Source organism: Melospiza georgiana, chromosome 12, assembly GCF_028018845.1.
Source record: "Melospiza georgiana isolate bMelGeo1 chromosome 12, bMelGeo1.pri, whole genome shotgun sequence".
Taxonomy (NCBI): Eukaryota; Metazoa; Chordata; class Aves; order Passeriformes; family Passerellidae; genus Melospiza; species Melospiza georgiana.
Window position 1 is genome coordinate 15,830,473 of NC_080441.1, and position 17,471 is coordinate 15,847,943.

The 17,471-nt window shown below is 57.3% G+C and overlaps 1 protein-coding gene across 4 annotated transcripts in view; it reads right to left on the minus strand.

The window, feature by feature from the left end:
* FRMPD3 (FERM and PDZ domain containing 3) overlaps positions 1-17,471 on the minus strand; it is a 65,625-nt gene that overhangs the window by 29,554 nt on the left and 18,600 nt on the right. For 2 of the 4 annotated variants that reach the window (XM_058032382.1, XM_058032381.1), the window contains 4 exons: positions 2,258-2,420; positions 1,924-2,026; positions 1,533-1,578; positions 265-369 (listed from right to left, as the gene is read on the minus strand). In XM_058032382.1, the coding sequence (XP_057888365.1) occupies positions 265-369; positions 1,533-1,578; positions 1,924-2,026; positions 2,258-2,408 (405 nt within the window). In that variant the 5' untranslated portion in view covers positions 2,409-2,420. The other 2 variants (XM_058032384.1, XM_058032383.1) reach the window with 2 other exon arrangements.

The window sequence follows — 17,471 nt, forward strand, 5'->3', positions numbered from 1 at the left end:
TGAGACCAGGTTTCTGAGCCAGTCTTTGGAGCTCCTTCAGAGGGACAGGAGATAACCACAGAAAATCCCCTCAGCAGTGACCCAACACACTGACTGTGCCCAAGGGCATCAGTCCTGCGGGGCTCTCCAGAGACAGCTGCTCTCACCTGCAGAGCCCAAAGCAGGCAAGAGGAGCCCTGTGGCCCCCAACTACCCCACAGGCCCTGGGGACCCCTCAGGGGGTGAAGCACAGGGGAAGGCAGGGCAGGACTAGGCAGGACTTACTGGGTCTGTCTCGCCGACCGTCACCTGCTCAGAGAATCGGACCTTGGCCGGGTTGGACCTGAGCTTCGCCTTCTTGGCTGCACTGATGAAAGCAGATTTGGGGGACTGCAAAGAGAGCACTGGGTAAATCACCTGCCTGCCCTGGGAGCCATGGTGTGGGGAAAGGCAGACACACAGAGGAAACCCCTCTGGAGCCGGCCTGGTGATGGGGAGTGGGCAGCAAACCATGAGATGGGGAGGGTGGAAAGCAAAGCCCCTTGGCTGTGGTTACACAGCAAACCATGAGATGGGGAGGGTGGAAAGCAAAGCCCCTTGGCTGTGGTTACACTGCAAACCATGAGATGGGGAGGGTGGAAAGCAAAGCCCCTTGGCTGTGGTTCCAGGGTGCCACAGGCAGGGCCAGAAGGATGAGCAGCAGCCCCTGAAGTCACACCAGCAGCATCAGTGTGGCAGGGAGGCTGCACCCCAGTGCCTAGCAGCCCTTGTGCAGGCTGAGCTCCAGCAGATGTCAGCCAGGGCTTGCCTGGAGGCACTGGCACCAGCTGGATGGGACAGATGAACCCCTTGGTTGTGGTTTGCAGCCCCAGGGAGATGGCAGCACCCCGGGCACCCCTGCAGGATGTTCTGGTGGCAGTGCTGCACACACTGCAGGACAGAGACAGTCTGTGTGTGTCTGATGGTGCCAGCCCCAGCTGAGCTGCCTGTCCTGGCTGGCAGCCACCCGGGCCAGGAGGAAAAAAGCTTTTTTGGAGTGTGGCACACGCCCCTGCTCCTGAGAGGGCAGTGCTGGGTGGGGCATCTCCTTTCTGGAGAGGAGGGGAGCACAGGGGAGCTCTCACACCTCTCTCCCAACATTAAAGACTCCGTGAAGCACAGACCGTGCCTCTGGTGTGACAGCTCAGGGTGCCCCAGGGCACCATCAGCATCCCCAGCCCTTCCAGCTCCCCAGGGACTCCTGGGCCAGCAGTGACCCCTCCCTGCCACCCCTGGCACGGTGGGTTACTCCATCACACACACAGGATGGGGATATTTTCCCTCCCTCCCTCCTGGTGACAAGGACAGGGAGATGCTGCACACCAATGACCCCAAGGGGCTGTGGCAGCTCTCAGACCCCACGGCCTGGAAGAGCCTTGGGCTGCTGGGACATGGCCCCAACAAATCAGCTGAGCTGCCTGAGTGGTCTCCAGGGACCCTGCCTTGGTGTCCAAAAGTGCTTCTGACCCCTGTCCTGGCTCCCCTGGAGCTGGCCATGGCCCTGCCAGTCTCACCTGGTGGGTGTGCAGGACTGTGAGGATGATGAAGTCCTTGGCGTTCCTGTGACAGAAAGGAGAAATGAAAATGGACGGGTCCTCATGGTGATGGACCTCAACATGTGCAGCTGGCTACTGAGAGCACATCCCACCCTTCCAGCCCAGTGCTGGCTGGGACCTTTGTGGGCTCCTTGGGGTGCTTGACAACGTGGCTGTGGATTCCTTCCCACTTCTTGGCCAGCTGGGGATGGCTGTGGCACTGGCTCCAAGGTCTCCCCCTGCTCAGGCTGGGAGTTCCCCACCCAACAGTGAGCACTGGTGCCGTGGGCGCGCTCTGGCGCTGCGAGGCTTTGGGCACTATGGGCACAGCAGCCTGGCATGAGCCCCTCCCCAGGGGCGTCGTCCTCACCTGACAAGCTCGATGAATCTCTCCCTGGGGGCTTCACTCACATCCTCATCGTTGATGGCCAAGATCTGGTCTCCTGGCAGGAGTTTATCCTCAGAGGGGCCGCCTGCCAGGAGAGAGGGTCAGGGCCAACCCGGGCATCCCGGAGCTGCGGGGCGGAGGGGAAGCACGGGGGTCCCAAGCATCCCCAAAGCATTTGCCCACCTATGTGGCCGTGGAGGACGCCCTGCAGCAGGCCCAGCAGAGGGGACAGGAGAGGACAGGAGCCCAGGGAGGGAAGCGGGGCTGTGTGTCCCGGCACGCTGCCGCCGTGTCCAGGAGCAGCCCCACACCCTACCTGCAGCCACCGAGCGCACCACCACGGGCCTCTCGCTGCCAGCCACGAAGCCGAATCCGAGGAGGGGGTGGCGCTGGACCGTCACCTGTCGGAGCGTGGCCGGAGGCAGCTGCCCACATTCCATATCATCGCCACCGCGCTCCTCCGGCATCACATGGCTGCGCTGCAGGCACAGGGACAGGCTGCGTGTCAGAACCCTCCGAGAGCCCTGCCCGCCGCTCCGAGCCCTCCGGGGCTGCGGGACAGAGAGCTCCCAGCCCATTCCCGGGACAGCCACAGCCCCGATCCCCCTGCAGAGCCCCCAGCCCCTTACTGGGGCAGCCACAGCCCCGATCCCCCTGCAGAGCCCCCAGCCCATTCCCGGGACAGCCACAGCCCCGATCCCCCTGCAGAGCCCCCAGCCCATTCCCGGGACAGCCACAGCCCCGATCCCCCTGCAGAGCTCCCAGCCCATTCCCGGGGCAGCCACAGCCCCGATCCCCTTGCAGAGCCCCCAGCCCCTTCCTGGGGCAGCCACAGACAGCCCCGATCCCCCTGCAGAGCCCCCAGCCCATTCCCGGGGCAGCCACAGCCCCGATCCCCCTGCAGAGCCCCCAGCCCATTCCCGGGACAGCCACAGCCCCGATCCCCTTGCAGAGCCCCCAGGCCCTTCCCGGGGCAGCCACAGACAGCCCCGACCCCCCTGCAGAGCCGTGCTGATCCGTGCCACAGCACCGGCAGGGGACACCGATGGAGGTGCCACTCAAGAGTAAATCACATCTCACTGTCCCTGCTGAGCTCCCAGCCCATTCCCGGGACAGCCACAGCCCCGATCCCCCTGCAGAGCCGAGCTGATCCGTGCCTGTCCCTGTCCCTGCACTGGCAGCTCAGGTAGGGGACATTGATGGAGGTGCCACACGAGGGTAAATCACAACATCTCTCCCAGCACCTCACTGTCCCTGCAGCGCTCCCAGCCCCTTCCTGGTCCGGCCACATCTCCGTTCTCCCTGCAGAGCCGTGCTGTTCACTGCCTGTCCCTGCAAGGAGCCGTGCTGCTCCACGCCTGACCGTGCCACTGCACCGGCAGCTCGGGCAGGGGACACTGATGAAGGTGCCACTGAAGGGTGAATCACACTGTCCTCTCCCAGCACCCCACTGTGCCACCCCTGCCCTCAGGAGAGGGGACATCTCTGTGGGGTAAACCACTGCTGGTGTGGCTCTGGCCATTCCCTGAGGGTCAGGGCAGACAGCAGCAGACTGAGAGCTCTCTCTGCCGTTCTGCAGAGCTTTCAGAGCAAACCCCAGGGTTGGCTTATTCATGCTGTGTAACACAGCTCAACAGTATCAGAGATAAGTGAAAACAAGTTTAGCCAGTCTAAAAACTGGGATTAAGGCAGGCTCAGCTGTGCTGCTACAACCAAATCTCCACTATCAGTCCAGGGACTCTTGGAATAGAGACAAGCAGAAGATGGGAAGGTCCAGCCCAGGGCAAGGTCGTGTCAAAGCTGCCCTTGGCATCCTGGAGCAATGCCAGCCATGGCTCCAGGCTGTGAGCCTGCCACGGGGGAGCAATCCCAGCACCACGGGATGGCCACAGAGCACAGCACAGATGGCAACACGCACAGCCCAGCCAGAAAAACAAAGTGGTGAACGTGCTGTTGTTCCTGTGCTGCTCATTGCTTGTTCCTGTCCAGACTATTTAGTCTATTTAACAGAGATCCTTCCCGGCCTTTTGACAACACACCCATTGTTCCATCTCTTATCAGTTTAGGCTTTGATGCATCATCCATCTAATGCTATCTGTCTGCATTTCTGACACCTCTAGCTGCTCCCAGCACTGTGTTTGGCACCTGCTGCACAGCCAAGGGGGACAGCACGAGGGGCTGGAGGGGACAGGAGCCCCACACCAGCACACACAGCTTGGGCCTCGAGGACATCACAGTCAGCAAAGACAGCCCTGTGCCGAGCCTGATCCCCAGGTAACCACCCAAAACCCTCCAAGGGAGAATGCCATGTCTGCCACGGGAGCCAGGAGGGCTCTGAGCACAGGTGAGTCTGCCCAGGGTCAGGGATCCAGCGCTGTCTATGGGTGAGCTGTGCTCTGTGACAATGAGATGTCACCACAGCCAGGTGACCATTCCCAGTGCCATTTCCCCTCCCGCCTGCAGCAGCACATGGCTGGAGAAGGAAACAGCGATGCCTGGGGCAGGGAATGGTGAGGAGCAGCAGGCTTTGGGCACCCCTGAGCTCGGGAAGTGCTGCACCCATCAGAGCTCCCAGCAGGAGCAGAGCCAGCCCCAGCACGGTGCAGCTGCAGGGAAGCACCGCCGAGAGCATCTCCCCAGCCACCGTCTCTGCACCACCTCATTAGCTGCTCTGCTACTCCCATGAGCATTCAAAAGAACAACAGTAACAAGCACAACAAAAAGAATCACGCCATCCAGCCAATTTTCTCAAACAAATGCTCTCCAAGGCCATTGTGTGCGGCTGAAAAGGCTGAATGCAGCAGTGCGTCTCGGCCAGGGAGGATGCCAGAGCTGGCTGCCACAACACAGCGGGCACCGAGCTGCTGGCTCCCAGGGGACACTCCTTTCATCCCACCCCTGCTGCCCACAGCCACTGCAGCCCCCCAGCAGATGAAGATGAGGATGAGCAGCAGGGCTTGGAGCGCTGGGATGCTCGGAGATGGGGCTGAGCTCAGTGCGTGGCTCCGGGGAAACAGAGGCAGGGCTTTGCTCACCGAGTCACAGCAAAGTGGGTGGCGAGTCCCAGAGCAGAGCTGCCCAGCTGTGTCCCCAGATGTGTGCAATGGGGGTGTCGGTGTCACCCTCGGCGCCCCCGCGGCTGAGGCACAGCCCAGCACCAGGGACAGCGGCGGCTCCCGCAGCCCAAATTAGGATCAGAATTGGATAGCCGGGAAACCTTTGCAGCTTTAACAGACAAAAGGAAAAGAAAGCACACCTCACTTCAGCCACAACCAGCCTGCCATCCAGCGTCAAAGGGAAAAGGGGAATAAAGGGATGGATACTGACAATAAAAACTCCTTTACCGGCCTCTTAAGCTGCTCCTCTCCTGATAAGACTTGGACACTGCAGAAGCATTACCAGGAAATTAAATAAAAGAGGACGAGCGTCCTCCTAAGCAGGACTTATCCACTCCTGGAGAAGCAGTAATATGCTCGGCAGCAGGTACAAGATGCCTTCTCCAGGCTGGAGCTCTGTCCTTCCCGCAGCAGCTCTCCCTCGCCAGGCTCAGGGATTAACGTGTGCTCACCCCGGACCAGAGGGAGAGGTCAGAGAAACCAGCAGCAGCAGGGGCTAGGGCAGCTCTCTCCCTAACACTGGTAATTGGCTGCACCCCAGGAGCTATCACTTCCTTGGAGCCTCATTTTTTTTGTGTGTTTCTTCTTTTGATTTCTGGGCAGAGAGCTGTGCTGGGCTGCAAAGCTCATGGGCTGGGCTCGCAGCAGGGAGTGAGGATATGAAACAATCCCTGGAGCTCAGCAGCACCCAAACCCAGCCTCACCCCGGGGCCACACTGCCACCACCTTGGAGGGCAGGGACCAGCACTGACCCCATCCCCCTGCAGGGAGCCAGTGGCTGTTTGTGTCCCTGTCCCCACCCTGCCTGTATCACTACCTGCCTGCTGCCCACCCTCAGCCCAAGAGCCTGCTCTGCATCCCCCTGTGTCCTCAGTGACCACCATGGCACATTGGAAAACAGCTCAGCTCAAAGTGAATTATCAGGAGAAACCTCTCTGTGCCCAGCAGCAGCAGGAGCCCACCGTGGATGTAGCCCTGTGGGAGCACCTGGCTCTTCACGGTGTCTTGACTGATGTGGCATGAAGATGTCCCACTCCTGAGGCTGGGACACTCATGTGCTCAGAGCTGACACGGATCTGGTCACACTCTGCCACCCAAGGAGAGAGAGACATCAGCTCGGTGCAGTCACTGCTCATCATGGTTCACCCACCACCAAGGGATGTGCCTTCAGCCTCCTGAGCACCTTCAGCCCTCCCTGCCATGAACAGGGCTAACACAGAGCCCTCATCCCCCCCAAGCAGATAAGGCACAACAGGAATTACTCCAAAAGCTGACGCATCCGTTTTTAATTTCCTACCGCAATAAATCTCTGCTCCCTCTGAGGACTGATTTTCTGCCTTTGCTCTCAATGCTGACTGGCCATCTGGCACCAGAACAAACCAGCACCACCTGCCTGGGAGGAACCGTGGTCTCCCTCCAGCCAGGATACTCACACCATTTCCACCTGCCTTTAAACAAGTGCACCAGGTGAAAGCACTTTGTGCAGCCCAGGAAGAGCTCAGAGCTCAGCTCTAGGATGGGGAATGGGGATGGGAAGGTCTTGTCCCTTCTGCAGAGGGGCAGTTTGCAGGTGTGCCAGCTCTCCTCCCCCTTCCTGTGCTGCTGTGAAGAACCCAAGAACAATCAGAGTCCTGCCTCTCCTACTGCGAGCCCATGGCTGCTCCTCCATCTGCCAGGCTGCAGTTGGAGAGTGGCTGGTGAGGCATGTGGGATCCTGGGCACGTGTGGCAGCACCAGGGAACGGGCCAGGAAGGGTTTTTTATGGGGAACATATGGCAGCTCCAGCCTCACAGCCCAGTCTGCATCTCAGATGGAGCCGTGGGGCTGCCAGGGCACATGGGGACCAACAGCAGGGACAAAGGCAGGGCAGGCTGGCACGGGATCCACCACAGTGTGCCTGCTCCATCAGCCCTGCAGCTGCACCCAGCAGGCAGCTGGGCACCTTGGCAGTGCCATTTGGCCACGTTTAGGTGTCAGACACCCCCAGCACGGGCAAACAGATGCTGTCCTGCCTGAGGAGGTGCTTGGCCACACAGACCCAGACAGGCTGGTAATGCTGCCCCTGCTCTGGCAGTGTTCAACAGCTGACTGCAGCGAGGAGAGCTGGGTGAGGGGTGCCAGCCTGGCTGAGACCAACACCAGGGCAGCACAATAACCCTGGCCTTCATGGGTGAAACCCTCCCTGGACCCAGCCAGGAGAATGCAGCCTGCACGCAGCTCTGCCATATGGCCCACGACTTTCCCCCTGTGCTCCAGCCTGGATTTGCTGTCAGGATTGGGCAGCAGTTTGAAACTCCTCAGAGGGAGCTGGCTGTCCCGAGCTGGCAACGCTGCTGGTACAAAGGTGGGTGCCAGATGGCACCACTGGAGGGCACAAATCCCCCTGGCTCTCGGAGCAGGGACAAGCAGACAGTGAGCAGTGTCCAGCAGGGCTGCTGGAGAAGCTGATGAGCAGCCAAAGGCAGCTGTAAATAACGAGGCAGCAGCCGCAGCCTGGCTCTGGGCAGCAGCTGCAGCCTTCTGCTGCTCAGCCTGCAGCTTTTTAAATGTTTCTGACATCTCACCTCGAGATAAACACAGGCTGAAGGGCCAGGTGAGTTGGGGGCTAGCTGGAAATCCCAGGACCTGTTATATCCTGGAGGTGGCAGAGATGGAATTAAATCCCCCTGGCAAGGAGTGGAGCCAGCTCAACAAGACGCTGGGGGCAAGAGGGGCTCAAAAATTCTCAAAGTGATGATGCCAATTACAAAAAAATGGAATATAAGCATGGCTAGCAAAGACCCTGTGTGTCACCACAACCTCCAGCCACGCTCAGGTCACCAGAAAAAGCAGCTTCTGCAGAGGGAGAGGCTGTCCTGAAACAAGCCCTGGGAGACACGGCCAGATGAGAATGTGCAGCTCAGCCTGTATTGCACTTTCCAGAGGCAAACACACACAGACATTGCCTTCCCCAGCTGAGACCTGGCATTCCAGGCTGGAAAGGAGCAGAGGGACCATGGTGGTCCCTGAGAGCAGCCTGACACTGGGCAGGGAGCTGGCACTGGTGAGAACTGGAAGGCACCTGTGGAAGGAGGTTTGGCACATGGAAAAGGCAGCACTTTGCCACACAGAAACCAATTAATCCCAGGAGCTCCCTGCCACAGGATGCTGGGGAAGCTGGAAATTCTACTGGGTTTGAAAAGCAATTTCTAGCTACTAAAGCCAGAAGCTTCCACATTTTCCTTGCTGTATCTTGCCAGATCCTGGGAGAATTTGCACCAGAGTTGTCTCATCAGTGTGCAGCAGGAGAGAGAACCTGAGCCTACCTGGCTGGCACAGTGCACCTGCATGGGCTGCCCGAGGTGCACGTGGGTGTGGCAGAGATGGGACTGAGCTGAGTGTGCCACTGGATGCCCTCAGGTCCCAGGGCAGCACTCAGCACCTGCAGGAGAGAAGGATGCTGAGTGTGAGATGGTGACAACCCCCAGACTGCTCACTCACACAGCCTGGCCATGCCTGCACAAGTTTGGGACAGGCTGGGGTGCTGGAACCTGTCTAAATGCCCCCTGAAGACAGTGGGTTCCCTCATCTGTGCAAGTCTCCACCACGTTACAAACACCATTCTCCTCCAAACTGTTTAATGCTATTACAGTCACCATCCTCCTCCACCAAATTGTTCCAACCAGGGGCTCCCACTCAGGTAAAAAAATTCTCCTCCAACCTTCCCTACGATTTTTGGCTGTTTAAGGGATTTTTGTTCTCCCCAGCTGGAGAAGAGAATGAAAGCAAAATCCTTTAGCAGTAGGGTCAGGCCCAGAAGGCTCAGGCTCCTGACTCAGCCAGCAGCAGGTGGAGAACCAGGGGGCTGCTGGCAAAACTGAGAGAGCCTGGGATGGAGAAGAGGGACTTGAGACAGGCAGGGCTCTGACAAATCTGCCTGCAGTGAGAGGGGGGTGTGAAGAGGAAAGCCTGTCTCCTCTTCTAGTGCACTGGGAACATGCCCTGAGCACAGGCTGCACAGCCACACCATAAAGCAACTGATTTTATGGTATCTATCTTTGCATTTGGGGATGCCCAAGCAGCTGGGCACTAATCTAGGGCCTGGGAGAAACTGGTTTCCAGCCCCTCCTCTGCCACCATCTGCTGTGGTGACCATGGGCACGGTGCCTTGGTCCTCCCCTCTGTGGTGCTCCACTGGTGCCAGCCCCCCCTCGCCCAGCCAGGCAAGACTCAGAGGGATTTTTGTCTTTGTGAGGACTACAGAAATACAATAAACAGACAGTCAACACTGGGATAAAATGAGATGAACACATAAGAGGATTAATCAGAGATAAGGAGCAATAGAATAAAATTTGCAGCATTTTTCTCCATTCTTTGTGTGACGCTCAGCTGCATGATGGGGGCTTGGAGTGATACCAGATCCCCACCACAGCCTGGCCACTCTCTGCCTGTCACTGCTGCAGCTGTAACTCGGGAGATCTCTGTGTTTTATTTGCTTCCTGGCGGGACTGGAGGCAAACACCCCTGGCCCCGTGGGGAGGAGAGGGATGACACCAACCCCAGGTGCTCCTGCACTTCTTCTGCTGGCCTGGGCAGCTTGAACCCAAACTGAGCCTTTCCTGCAGGAGCCCCCAGGTGCACCCAGTGTGTCCCCAGAGCCTCGTGCCCCTCAGGGACAGGGTCTGTGCTGCGTGGCACAGCCAGCAGAATGGCTCCCCCCACACCTGCGTGGGCACCCAGGGCCCACCTTGCTCCAGCAGATTTGCAGGAGGAGAAATTTATGGCTGCATCTAAAGTTCAGGGGGGGAGTTAAATAAGGCAGGAGATTTACACATCCTTTACATTCCATTAGCGAGCAGGCACAGCCCGCATCCCCTCCCAGGCACCAGGGAGGAAGATTCAGGGAGGCTGTCAGCCCTCCTCTCCCACTGCTGGCAGGGAGGCTTGAAAATCCAATCAAGCACTTTCCTCTGGGCCTTCAGGAATCCCAGGACTTTCAGTGTGGATTTACAGTGAGCAATTTCCTCAGTGGATGACTTGGAGTGCTATCTCTACCTGGCACAGAGCATGGAAGGGACCTGGGGGAAGGAGGGAGGACAGCAGGACAGGTAACAGCAGGACAGATAACAGCATCCCCAGCCCAGACTGCTGGGGACAGCCCCTGGCTGCACAGGGAGCCTGAGCTGGACCCAAAGCTCACCCAGCAACCCACAGCCCTGCCCTGCCAGCCCATCCAGAGGTGGCAAACACTGGAGCATTTCTGGGGCTACAGCATTGGTGAGATGGTCCCCTGAGCTGTGACACAAGTGGCCCAACAAGCTCACCTGCATGGCAGCAGGGACTGTCCCAACAAGCCCCAGTACTGCCACCAGCCTTGGCAGGAGCTGCACAGGACCCTGCCCATGGAGGTGACAAACACAGAGTCCTCTCCACCCCTGCCTTCCCCAGGATCCCTATCCATGCTCCAGGGCTCAGCAAAGCTCTTGAGCTGATGCAAGATAAAGGCAAAGACATTAAAAAGAGAAAATGCACCAGAGCAGAGGAGCCTTTGTGTGTGATGCTTCCAGCCTGGGGCTCCTGGCCTTTCTAGCAGAGAGGCTTAGTTTATTCCTCTTTATAATCTCCTCACAATCAGCTCCCAGCCCTGCTGCCTGTGCCAGGGTGGCCCTGGGGGTGCAGGGAGAGGAGAGGACTTTGCAAACTGCAGAGTCTGTGTGTGCTCATCAGTGCAGTGCACTTGCCAGGTGTATATATACATATAAATATATATATATATATATTTAGAGGCACACCTGCCCACGTGGACTCTGTTTTCAACACGTGGGTGTACAAATGCTGCACTGAAGAAGCAGCAGCACCTGTTTGTGTACAGCCCTGTGACTCCTCACCCTCAAGGCTCCACAAGCTGCTCACCTGGGGAAATGCTGCAGGAACAGCACCACAGAATGGCCTGGGTTGGGAGGGATCTCAGAGCTCATCCAGTTCCAGCCCCCTGCCATGGGCAGCAGCACCTTCCACCAGACCAGGCTGCTCAGAGCTCCATCAAAACTGGCCTTGGACACCTCCACGGATGGGGCAGCCACAGCTGCTCTGAGCAGCCCTTACCACGACCTCCCCATTGTCACAGGGAAGAATTATTTCCTGATAATCAATCTGCTCTCAGTTTGAAAGAGACATGGGGACACAGAGCTGCTCCTGGCATGCCCCAAGGTCCCTGTGGGATGCACACACACATTGTCCCCCACAGGACACCCGGCTCCCTGTGGTCTGCACGCACACATTGTCCCCAAAGGACAGCTCCATGCTGGTCCCTACTGGCACACAGCCCCCAGGGTCACACTCACCTGGCTGTGGCAGAGAAGGGGCTGCCAGCACAGCCCTCTGGGCCCTGGGTACCAGACAGAGACAGAGGCAGGAGCTCCTTCCCCACATGCTGTGGGTGCCCACAGCTTTGCTTTGCCCACAGACCTGCACTCACCAGAGCGCTTTGAAAGCACCCGTGATGACAAAACCACCCCAACAGGATTCTAAACAAGCCGAAATCATTTATAAACATTGGTGTGACAAGCTGGCCAGCTCAGGCTGGTGCTGGCCAGGTGCTGTGTGCAGCCCCAGGAGATGCTGCTGAAGGCACAGCAGTGCTGCACACCAAGCACCGTGGCAGCAGAGCTCAGCACTCCTGCTGCAGAGGGATCTGATGATTTTCTGAGTTCCTGCTGTAGTAATGAGCTTAATCAGCCCATGCAAACCAGTTTCCATTTGAAACCAGCCTTATCTAATGGAACCCACTCAGTATTTGCCTCCTGGAGTTTTCACACAGATCGATCTTCCCCGTTGCAGGTGTGAAAGGCAACTGGGGCAGGGAATGGTTTCACCTTTCCCAGCACTGGGCTGCAGCTTGGAGCTCCACGGCAAATTCTCAGCTTCATTTCTCACATTCTCATTGTTCCCAGAAACAAAGGGAATTAGGCTCTGAAAACCTCTCTCCTCTGGTAATGGATTCTGTCCTTAGATTACTGCAGCCATTCAGAGGAGCATTTGGGTAAGGGAATTGACACAATTCAGCCCTTGGTGCCAGCAGGTTCAGCAGGAGAGCCCCTCCACCACGGCCTATTTTGAATAAGCAAATCAACCACGCACAGGGAGATTCATTTCGCAAAGTGCAAGCGGAAAAGGCAATGCCAGCTCCCATCCACTCCTGGCTGACATTTTATTTAACAGGTTATTCATTTGCCCCAGCATCCTCAGCAGCAGCAACAACCACTCCTGCCACGTCCCATAACTCACTGCCAGCTCCTTTCCCAGGTGCCTCCCCCTCCTCCCCAGAGGTAATTAGCAATTATGAAGGTGTTACAGCAATGCTGTTCAGTGCCACAGCCCCAGTGCTGGCTCATGGGCAGCACCATGTCCTCCAGAACCAAATTACACCCCAAACCTCATCCCTCAGGCTTGATCCTGCCAGGCATGCAGAATCCTGAGCCCTGTTCAAAGCTTTGGGACAGTGGTGCCCTGAACTCCTGGGCTGGAGCCCAGACTGACCCATCAGACCTGCACAGACCCTCCCCAGCTCTGTGCACCCTGGACCAGGTGCTGTGGGGCTGGACCCCAAGGTGTGCACAAGCCCACTGTTGGAACCAGGACACTCCTCTGGCTGCCCTGGAGGACTCCAGACCCTGCCAGGGGGCTCAGACACCTTGGCATGGAGTCACAAACACCTGAGCCTTTGATTTTAACCCATGGAAACAATTCCCAACTTTGTGTGAGGATTTACAAGCCACAAGAGTTTGAGTAGAATGACAGTGAATTTATCACAGAGTGAAAAAGTAGAATGTTGGGGTTTTAGAATGGGGGTTCCAGAGGCAAGATGGAGGAATTTGAGCGTGTCCTGTCCTTCTCCTTTTTGTCCTCCATCTTCTGCTGTGATGGTGGCACTTTTGGATTGGTTTAGAGTAGAGACAGACTATCAAACATAGGTGATAGGTATTGGAAAATTATTGTAAATAAAGTACACGTAGTTCTCAGTGTAAAAAGCCAACCACCACCTCAAGGGTGGTCAGTGTGCCTCAACCCAATCTGCAGGACAGACTTCAGCCAGGGAAAGAATTTTATAGATAAGGGAAAATAAACAACCTTGAAAACCAGAACCAAGGAATCTTGACTTTTTCTTTGGTCACAAGGTTGGGAAAAAAGACTTTTAATACCTCAGGAGCCTTTTCTAGCACACAAAACCCAAGGGGCCACCAGTGAGTGAAACCCCTGGGGACACACACAGGTCTGCTCTGAGCCCCTGCCCCACCCAGGACCCCTCCTGCTGCCCATCCTATCTACTTCTGATCTCCAGAGCCCTGCTGTGGTGCTCTGGCTGACCCACCAGGCAGGGCAGAGACAGAGAGAGGTCTCAGACTGCTCACCATGCTCCAGACAAGGCTCAGGCAGGATAGATGCTCAGCCTAAATGAGCTCTGCCAAGGGGGAAAAGCCCTGTGGCAGAAGGTAAAGGAGGATGGTGAGACACTGGAGGGGCATCTCAGTCCTGCAGAGGAGGGGACAGGGCTGTGAGGAGCTGCCTCTGGACAGGGAGTGTGGGCTTGGGGCAGCCAGGAAACCACAACCAGCACGGCTCTCCTCACCAACTGCACTGCACTCCTCTCTTTTTTCCCCCCCTTCCTCTCTTTTTTTCCAATTTATCTTTTTGACACGTTCAATGATGCTTCTGCAGACCAAAAACAATAGAGACAGAGTTTCAGCCAAGGCAATTTCAGAGCTGAATCAAAGCTAAAATAACCTAGACACAGAGCAGCTGAGCAGAGACAGCTCAGGGAGGGGGACAGAGCAGTGCAGGTGCCCTGTCCCTCTCTGCAGCTCCCGCTGCCTGGCTGGCATAGGGGACAGGAGCTGTGTGTCTCCATCTCCCCCTCCCATGGATGCAATTCCCCCCAAATCCAGCCCTGCAGCTGCAGCTGGGTGAGTACCTGCCTGCCCAGCACACCAGCTCCGTGCCTTGCATAGCGAGCAGTGCTTGCTGTCCTGACCTTACAGCCTGCAGAGCTTCCAGGTAGAGATTTTATTAATTTCCCCCCCCCACAAGTGCTACTCTGCTGCTACGTGAAGGAGGTGGGAGGGACAGACAGACACACAAATGGGGAAGGAGGGAGGGAGGGAGGATGGGCTGATTCTGCCAAGTGAATATTGCAAGTGGACCCGTAACAAGGCACAAGACACAATCCTCAGCATGACTCAGCCTGGAAACACATTCTGCCTCCCAGTCCCACTGCCAGGACTGGCACAGCCCCACAAGGATGCAGCCCAAGGCTGTCACCCCAGCTCTCACCCCAAATGCATTCCCAGCCAGGACAGGTGAAACCAGGCAGCTCCTGGGGGCTGGACAGGCTGATCACGGCCAAAGCAGCCAGGAACAGAGGGGCTGATGCTGTGCAGGACGAGCTGAGCGTGGCTGACACGCTGCTGGGGCGCTGCAGACCTGGGAGCAGCTGTCAGAGCCTGTCTGGTTCCAGTGCCTGCCTCCCCAGACACACGGGAATTCTGCTCCCCTGGGCCTGTGCTACGTTTGTTTCTCTCTCTGAGAAAAAGGGTTTCAGCACTGTGAGCCTCAGTGCTGTTGGAAAGCATCAAAAGCAGCGGGCAGAGCAGAGAAATGGGAGGTGCAGGATCACAAGCATCCCCCAGGGCTGCTCCATGAGGGCACCTTGTGCCCCAGAATTCCTGCCAGGGGACAGTGGTCCATTCAGGACGCTGGTCACATCCTGGGTGAAGTGCAGTGGGCTGGGAAAGGCAGCACTGTGTCCCTCAGCTCCTGCATTTCACTTATGAAGTGCCACATCCAGCTCCAGGTTTAACTGTGGGGCTGGGCAGGAGGTGCCTCAAGAGCCTTCTCTGGGCCCCACTGAGCATCCCCCAGGGCTCAGTGACCACCCCAGCCCCAAAGAGCCTGTGCCATGGCCTTGGGCACTGTGGCAGCCCCAGCTTGCCTGGGTGGGTGTGAAACCCCTCACTGGGCTGGCAGGCAATGCTCTGCTCATGCCAGAATCTTCTAAGGGAGATGCTCAGCATCACCTCCCTGGCTTAGGGGCATGTCAGCCCCCCCTTCTCTCTGCCCTCAGCCCAGCTGGCTCCATGTCTCTGAAGGATCCATCCCTGTGCCAAGTGACATGTTCCTGATCATCTGAGGACATGCAAATAAGCCCAGAGCCCTTCTCCCTCCCCACGCAGGGAGAGCATTCCCCTCAGTGCCTGTGTACAGCCAGCACTGTGCTGTGTCAGCTGTGACAGCTCTGGAGGTGACATGGCAGCTCTGGCTGTCCCAGCAGGACGTGTCAAAGTGTCACACTGCATTAGCTGCGACACACTCCTGCACACCACCCTGCAGCCACCCTGCCACGGGGCTCTGGCACCCCTGCCATGCCACAGCACGCAAAGCCTGCCTGTGGGAGCCCCACCAGCTCCCTGGGCAGTGCCCAAGGGGTGCCAGCCACTGCTTTTGGCACCTGGCTCCTTGTATGTCTTCTGCAGCAGGACACTCGTGGCTTTGCAGACCATGGCAAACTGATGGGATCAGGCTGAAACAACCACCTGGCTGTCACTGAATTGTTGTCATCTTGTTGCAAAAGTTCCATACCTTCTTGGTGATTTCTCCTCACAGCACTGACTCCTCCTTCTTCACAGCACAACTAACAAACTCCAGCTCTCTCCTCAACCACCTAACCCACTCCTTTATAGCACTCATCCTCACTGGACACAGCTGTGGCCTGTTAAGGGCAGGCCATCCCTAATCTTTGGGGATTGGCACAGCTGCAACTCCTCAGGGGTGAGATTGCCTTCTGCACCATCTTTATTTCCTTACATTCTATTCCCCCACACTGAAGCACCAGGAGCTGGGGCAGGTACAGGGGTGCGGAAATCACAAATGCTCTGGACAGAGAGAGACACAGCTCTCCCAGGATTTTCCTGGGAAACTGTGAGAAAGCTCAGAGAACAATTATTATCTCAATCTCTGCACCTGGCAGGCAATCTCTGTTTGTCAAAGATGTTTATAAGAAGGAGTTGTCCCTTCTTGATCAATAGGTGAGAGAAGATTCCTAAAGCCCAATCAGGACTTAGGTCCATCAATGTTTTAATAAGAACAGTGGATTTCTAATAATAAAGTGCCTTTTCATGCCTTTTGAGGATGGAGTCTCTGTATCACCTCTGTCTGTCCCTGACACCCCTTTGGTGAGGGGGGGGAAGGATGGAGATGGAGGCACCATGCCCATCTCACACCCACCCTGCAACACCCTCCAGGAACCATCTGTGGTGGCACAGAGAGCCTGGCATGGGGCAAAACATCTCCTCATGCCAGTGCTGGGGGGGTTCTGAGTCCTGTGGGACACAGCCCTGCATCCCCTCCCCTGCCCTGGGCCACCACCCTTGCCCTGTGCCCTGGAGCTGCTGGAGAGTGAAGCAGCCAGATCTGCCCACAGCACCACTGCTCTGCCTTCACCAACCGACACTGGAGCAAAGCAATTCTGGGGCAGGTTGGACCCTCTGCAGGGCACTGGTAGAGGCTCAGAGAAGCCTCAGAGGAGAGGTGGCCCAGTTAGCAGAGCAGCAGCAGCTCTCTGATGCAGCATTCACATCCACGGAGCACCGCAGAGCCAGGACCAGCACCGCCCGTGGTCCCCACAGCTGTCACCTTGGCACTGCTGGAGAATGACAATTCCTAGCCACTGGTGCCATGACATCAGATGACTTTGTCCTGAGTCACAAGAAGCAGCAGAGAGAGCTGAGCTTGGCCCCAGAGCTCGCTGTCCCTTCCTCTGCTGGCTCAGATTGATGCTTTGAGGCAGTGCCTGGCTCTGGGCAGCTCTGGGGTGGGGTTAAGCTGCTTGGGCTCCAGCTGTGCTGTAAATAACACAAGAGGCAGCTACAGCTCCTGTGAGATCAGGAATGCCTCTACCTGACACTCTCAGTTTGGCCAACAGCTCCAAAATCACCTCCCAGGAGCGTGCACAAGGAGCCACCAGCCCTCGCTGCCTCCTTGTCATGTTCCAGGCACAGCTTCTCCCATTTCCTGCTTCACTGTTCAGATTAAAATCCTTCTGCTAGCCTATAAAAAAGGTAATCAAAACGATAACAGCATCAATCAAACGCTCTCACAGATGAGCCAGTTGGTCCTTCCCTCCTGCTGGCTGCCAGCAGCTCGTTGTCATGGGTGGACAGGAGCTGTGAGCTCCATCCTGGGGACATCCACCTGGGAGAGCTGGGCAAGGAGCTGGGAGGATTTCAGCACCCACCTCGGGATGCTCTGGCACCCTCTCAGCACTCAGCTTGCTGCCAGGGAGCTGCACGGGTGCTGCAGAGGAACGAGAGCTCACGGACTCCCCCTGCTCAACACAAACCAATTATCCTTGTGGCAATTAAAGGGGAGGAGAGACAAAGC